Raw genomic sequence first — 6,633 nt, forward strand, 5'->3', positions numbered from 1 at the left:
CTTCCCTCAGCCAGGGCATTGTAAATGGGTCGTGGATGGGTATTCCAGCATGACAATGACCCAAAACACACGGCCAAGGCAACAAAGGAGTGGCTCAAGAAGAAGCATATTAAGGTCCTGGAGTGGCCTAGCCAGTCTCCAGACCTTAATCCCATAGAAAATCTGTGGAGGGAGCTGAAGGTCCGAGTTGCCAAACGTCAGCCTCGAAACCTTAATGACTTGGAGAAGATCTGCAAAGAGGAGTGGGACAAAATCCCTCCTGAGAAGTGTGCAAACCTGGTGGACAACTACAAGAAACGTCTGACCTCTGTGATTGCCAACAAGGGTTTTGCCACCAAGTACTAAGTCATGTTTTGCAAAGGGGTCAAATACTTATTTCCCTCATTAAAATGCAAATCATTTTATAACATTTTTGACATGTGTTTTTCTGGATTTTTTTGTTGTTATTCTGTCTCTCACTGTTCAAATAAACCTACCATTGAAATGATAGACTAATAATTTCTTTGTCAGTGGGCAAACGTACAAAATCAGCAGGGGATAAAATACATTTTTCCCTCACTGTATGCTATTGTTACAAATTGTGCAAAAAACATATAGCATGCAAACACTAGACAAAACAACACTGTAAAAAATCGAATAGGCCTAATGGTGGTGTCTTAAAATTTGAAGACATCCATGATTGTCCATACTCCATAGCCATTTAAGCAGTAACGCGATAATCTGTCAACACTCAAAAACTGGAATTGTACAGTATGGAGTGCAATGACATAGAGGAAACTCTATTCCGAAACTGTAGATAGGCAAAAATAAACCAAGCACCACAGGAATCCACATCTAACCAAGGAGCTGTTCTTTCCGGGCCAGCAGAAATGAAAATCAAATGCCTGTGAAGGCAAAACTCGCTGTCCTGTCTGCTAGCTCTCACTGCAAATTCCATGTGTCTGGGAGTGGTCCGTGGTTCTCAGTTTTTCTTCTGAGGAAATTATGCTTTTTGCTTTGGTACCTTTTTACTGTAGTAGTCACGTGTTTGTCTTCATTGACAACAGTTTGACTGTTTCTTCTTTGATGTTGCATACACGTTGTTTGAATTACTGTTAATTTCTGAAACAAACAAATAAACTTGCATGAAAAAAGACTCTTATGTGTTTCTTATGTTACTCATGCAACGGCCTGTCTGTAACCTAGTCAGGGTTAACATGGCGAGAGAAGTGATGTTATTAATGTTACATACAGTGGCGTGCAAAAGTATTCACCCCCCTTGGCATTTTTCCTATTTTGTTGCCTTACAACTTGGAATTAACATTTTTGGGGGGTTTGTATCATTTGATTTACACAACATTCCTACCACTTTGAAGACGCAAAATATTTTTTATTGTGAAACAAACAAGAAATAAGACAAAAAAACAGAAAACTTAAGCGTGCATAACTTTTCACCTCACCAAAGTCAATACTTTGTAGAGCCACCTTTTGCAGCAATTACAGCTGCAAGTCTCTTGGGTATGTCTCTACAAGCTTGGCACCTCTACCCACTGGGATTTTTGCCCATTCTTCAAGGCAAAACTGCTCCAGCTCCTTCAAGTTGGATGGGTTTCGCTGGTGTACAGCAATCTTTAAGTCATACCACAGATTCTCAATTGGATTGAGGTCTGGGCTTTGACTAGGCCATTCCAATACATTTAAATGTTTCCCCTTAAATCACTCGAGTGTTGCTTTAGCAGTATGCTTAGGGTCATTGTCCTGCTTGAAGGTGAACCTCCGTCCCAGTCTCAAATCTCTGGAAGACTGAAACAGGTTTCCCTCAAGAATTTCCCTGTATTTAGCGCCCTCCATCATTCCTTTAATTCTGACCAGTTTCCCACAATTTGGACTATTTTGTGTATGTCCATTACATGAAATCCAAATAAAAATCTATTTAAATTACAGGTTGTAATGCAAAAAAATAGGAAAAACGCCAAGGGGGATGAATACTTTTGCAAGGCACTGTAACGCTTGTTTCCATATTTTAACAGTGCACAGCTGTATACTCACTGATAACGTCCCCAATGTGCCTTGATCCACTCTTCTCTAGCTCTGCCAGAACGTTGGCCTCAAATGCCAATGATGCAATACGAAAGAAAAACTCCCTCACATTTTCCCCTACAACAAAAACAGGAGGAGAAAAACATGAAGTCACATTTGTTCCTCAGATGTTTAAACAATTAGTTTATGATAATTGATAATACCGCCTTATAAACAAGTAGGCTGCATCCTGTCATATTGCTACCAATCTCAACATTGATATGATATATTAGCCCACCCACCAGTCAATGATGACAAGGCCCAATATTCTGCTTTGATTTCCTCAGCCAGTTCGATGGCATCCTGTTCAATCTGAAAGTACTGAGCAGGAGACTGAGGAAATAGCATAGAGAAGAGGAAAATACAAACCCAATAGAAAACAAACATACAATATAATAATAATATACAGTACTCCATGCATTTTATACAGAAGCTTTTTCAATATCTTAGTATCCAGTATATAGTCTGAACTTTGACTTCTGGAAAAATGCATTCCTGTGGTACGGTGTTTAATAACACGTGGATACTTGATGCCGTTGGCCTTTATCCAAATAATCCATATTTGACCTTCCCTAAAGCAACACCATACCACTGGAACAGAGGTGAATACTGGAACAGTGGTTAAGAAGTGGCTAAGTTGTATCCTCATCATGAAGTATGATCTTGAAATGGAGAGACTAAAATGGATCAATTGTGCCTCTGAAGAATGTATATCAAAAGAGTAAACACATACACTTAGGTCTTTCTTTGTGCCCACCAGGAAAAGCTGGACATTGGTAGGATCATTCTCCTTCAAGGCATCTTCAAGCCACTGCCTGTGGATAAACATAGCGACATTCAGATATGTTAAATAGAGTTTACAGAGCACACATGCAGCTGAAATGCACATCCATAGTCATGTCAGGTGATTCTAATGTATTTTACCTTGCATGGCCCAAAGATGCCACATCATTTACATCGAACACAATAACAATAGCTGGAAAACAAAATTAACTTCATTAGTAAACTCAAACCTCATCACATCTGTCCCAAAGAACATGGCAACATGTTATAGGTCATAATGAATGATATGGAAACATAAAAACTGTTCAAAAGAGAAACTCCCCTTACTCTGAGCTCCCCTGTAGTATGTGGAAGCAATACACTTGAACCTCTCCTGCCCCGCAGTGTCCCACCTATAGAGGAGAAAGATATTGGTGAGTGAAGGGACACAGGTTAGCTCTGGGGATTAATACTGTAGAACACACCAGTAGAAAGAGACTCACAACTGTAAGCTGAAAGGCACCCCCAACACTTCAAACCGCTCCATCTCAAAGTCAACGCCAATGGTCGCCTTGTAGTTCTTGTCAAATGCATCCTTGCAAAACCTAATGATAAAAGCGTGAAATATTAGGAAAATTGTCTGACAATCTGTACTTACAAACAACCTAGAAAAAATACAACCTACGGTATTCAAGTTTGCTGTACGCCATGCATTCCATCCGGTTATTGATTCACCAAAACTGCCCAGTTGGCTCATACTGCAATCAACTACTACGCATCAGCAGTATCCAAGCTTTGCTTACCTATTAATCAGACATGTTTTTCCCACAGCCAGGTCACCAACCACTATGACCTTAGCAATTTTAAACCTACTGGAGGAGAAGGAGACACAGACAGAGAGACAATCAAAGATCCCAATGAGACACAACATACCACCCTCATCCCCATAATGCCATAAGGGAACTACCTGTATATCTTGAACATGAAAAGGCTTTGTGGCCTACCCACCCTACTGTGCCAGTGCGTTGCTCCTGGCAGGCAGTCTTCACTTTGGAGTTGAACTCATCTTTAGTATGCACAGCAGCCTTCTTACTGTAAAACTAGATTAGAACATAATGAACACAGCTTTATGAGATTGGTGGCTTGGTAACACTTTACTTGACACCCAGTGTCATAGCACATTATGACACGGCCATAAGCATGTCATAATGTGTCATAACAGCTGACATAACCTGTCATAATATAGTCATAACACTGTCATGACCCATATATTTACACCTGTTGTGACATATGTTGCATTATTTTATGGCTCGTTATGACACCTACATAAGAGTGTCAAAACTCACATTTATTCAATTTAGTTTTTGCCATGCCAAGACATTTCCTTTCGTTTTAAAGTTTGTTTCTTAAATCCTTTGTTTCGTTGATGTTGTAATGAATTCTTCAGTCATGTTTTTTTCATAATATTTTAAATAACTTGTAGAAAATGCACTTTATGACACTGTCAAGAAGTATTATGACCATCATTATCATATAAGAAAGATAGGCCTATTACGTACTGTACATGCCCTTATGTCAGTTATTAGTCTAAAAGTGGGTGTTGGGTCTTGCTCCTGAAATCTGCTCCTGCATTCATCCCACTCATCAGCAACAGAGCATTGGGGTAGGTGCATGTCTGACATCAACGTGTGCGCAATTACAATGATAATTGAATATGGTCAATTGCAAAAAAACATATATAACATAAACATACTGTTGATACATAGGCTATGGTGTAATGGAATGTTTGCCTTGTGTGGTAGGTTTTGACACTCTTATGTAGGTGTCATAACCAGCCCTAAAATAACACAATATGTCACAACGGGTCTAAATATGTGTCATGATAGTGTTATGACCATATTATTACAGGTTATGACAAGTTATGTCAGCTGTTATGACATGTTATGACATGTTATGACATACGTGTTATGACGCTGAGTGTCAAGTAAAGTGTTACCGGTGGCTTTACAAGCTCAGACAAGGTTAACACATTCAAATTATTGTTTGACTGCTAGCATGTAAGATGCTTACCTGAGGAAGCTGGGCAATGATGCGGTCCCTTCGAACAGGAGGCAGCACACTCATGGATGGCCCTCGGACAGACATTAGGCCAAGATAACAGTGATCAAAGAGACCTACAGGGTAAAAAACAAATAAGGGGAGAGAGAGATTTAGATTTTATTAACATGACAATTACGAGAAAGAGTAGCCTATGCCACGTGGTATGACAAGCCACTACATGATTAGCCTATGAGTCAGTAGCCAGTAACTCCTACATTCTGGAGATGATCCACTAATCTCTATTTTAATCCTATTGTTCTGTGCACAAAGACAAATATTTACTGGAAGCTGTTTACAACAATATAGCTAATTCATATTGAACCGAGAATAGATTGTAAAAAATTGTCTTGCTGCTTTTTTATAATTGTAATCATGTTCTTCAAGAACCTAAACACGGGGACACATTGAAACATGACCTCCCTAGATGGTTAAACAAAACCGAAGTTTTGTCTACAAAGGCAAAATAAAAAAGCTGCTAACTGGAACAGAGTCTAAGCTGGGATGTCACTGGAGCTACATACCTTGTAACGGGACGGGATGGAGTTCTTTCGTCACGGAGGAGTAACCGTCTTTCAGTCAATAAAAACAATGCTTTGACTTTTAGTTTGGTTTCTAGATTTGAGGATTTCACATAAATTAACCCCAATCTTTCCAAAAACACTCACCGTATTTGTTTACACCAAATAGACTCGATCTACGGAAGTGAGTGGGGAAAAAAGTAGTCTGCAAATGATTTTGTTTTTTAGGCGGACCACTGACTCTGACTCACCTCAAGGTTCTCGTTGGAATTTGGGAAGTATGTTCAGCGCGGGTCGAGTCCCCCTGGCGGCAGATATCATTGGACACAGTGTAGCACAAACATGCATTATTATTTTTTTTTTTTGCCAACATTGTTTTTTATACAGAATCAGGTAGGCTACAATCAAACATTATAGTCATTGGCACCATATTCCGATGATAGAACGCTAGGTTTTCTGACCTTTGATATTTACTGTAGACCTACGTTGCTTTGCCACTTTTTCTATATTCCATGCTCGTCGACACTTCCTGTCTCGTGGATACAGGGAGGTGTAACGGGTGTCTTACCAGTAGTAGCCAATGTAAAATTACAATTAGGCACGGTTTTAACTCCAAATCTTGCAAAATACAGTACATTTAGTTTTGGTATATTCGTCTTGCATTTGCACCAGCATTCATAAACTCTTTAGTTCAGCCTTTCTTAAAGTGGGTCGCGGACGAGTGAGAGTAAATGTATAATTATTTCATTAATTACTGGAATTGATTTAGCCAAGTGCATCTGCGCTCTCTGTTTAAGCAGCGGTCTTTGTGCGGTTTACCGGATATTTTTCTGCCGTTTTCTTGAAGATCACTCCGCGACACACAAGATGCAGCGCTATGGTTCAGCAGCAGATGATGCGCTGTCTGCCATCGACTTGTCATTCCCACTCGTCATCACTCGCTGCTGTCATCAAATGGACTCATGCTAGCTACAAGTTCTGACTTACTGAGCTCATTTGTTATGAAACGCATATACAGCGATGGATTTCTCTCTCTTTCATACAAACGTATAACGAAGAGCGCCCACAATGTGTTTTGTGTGTGGAAGGGCTTAGTAATGAGTCTCTTAACGAACAAATTGATAAAACGACACGTCTTGACCAAACATCCACAGTATGATGGTAAACTCTGGGAGTTATTTCAAAACGGCATAAT

The 6,633-nt window shown here is 39.7% G+C and overlaps 1 protein-coding gene across 5 annotated transcripts; it reads right to left on the minus strand.

Annotated features, from left to right (window-relative positions):
- Positions 1–502: 502 nt before the first annotated feature.
- Positions 503–6,112, minus strand: LOC115206328 (ras-related protein Rab-34). 5 transcript variants are annotated; one of them, XM_029773133.1, is made up of 11 exons: positions 5,442–5,683; positions 4,891–4,994; positions 3,829–3,920; positions 3,624–3,689; positions 3,324–3,425; positions 3,169–3,233; positions 2,983–3,034; positions 2,792–2,873; positions 2,301–2,391; positions 2,029–2,136; positions 503–1,101 (listed from the first exon to the last, which is right to left on the minus strand). In XM_029773133.1, the coding sequence occupies exons 2-11, from the start codon at positions 4,963–4,965 to the stop codon at positions 1,034–1,036; spliced, it is 801 nt and encodes a 266-aa protein (XP_029628993.1). In that variant the 5' UTR covers positions 4,966–4,994; positions 5,442–5,683; the 3' UTR covers positions 503–1,033. The 5 variants fall into 5 exon arrangements, 2 of the variants coding, with proteins under 2 accessions (XP_029628993.1, XP_029628992.1); XM_029773132.1 differs by having other exon boundaries at positions 3,624–3,692; XR_003880776.1 differs by lacking the exons at positions 503–1,101; positions 5,442–5,683 and adding exons at positions 5,690–5,742; positions 5,900–6,112 and having other exon boundaries at positions 2,072–2,136; positions 2,301–2,873; positions 3,624–3,692.
- Positions 6,113–6,633: the final 521 nt, after the last annotated feature.

Source organism: Salmo trutta, chromosome 13 (genome assembly GCF_901001165.1).
Source record: "Salmo trutta chromosome 13, fSalTru1.1, whole genome shotgun sequence".
Taxonomy (NCBI): Eukaryota; Metazoa; Chordata; class Actinopteri; order Salmoniformes; family Salmonidae; genus Salmo; species Salmo trutta.

Bases quoted from the DNA above. Each gene is read 5' to 3' on its own strand.
- LOC115206328 (XM_029773132.1), bottom strand. From the start codon at position 4,965: ATGTCTGTCCGAGGGCCATCCATGAGTGTGCTGCCTCCTGTTCGAAGG. The intron at 2,874-2,982 runs GTAAAATACATT...GTTTATCCACAG, and splicing joins GCATCTTTGGGCCATGCAAG to GCAGTGGCTTGAAGATGCCT. The intron at 1,102-2,028 runs GTGAGTATACAG...TGTTTGTTTCAG, and splicing joins GCACATTGGGGACGTTATCA to AAATTAACAGTAATTCAAAC.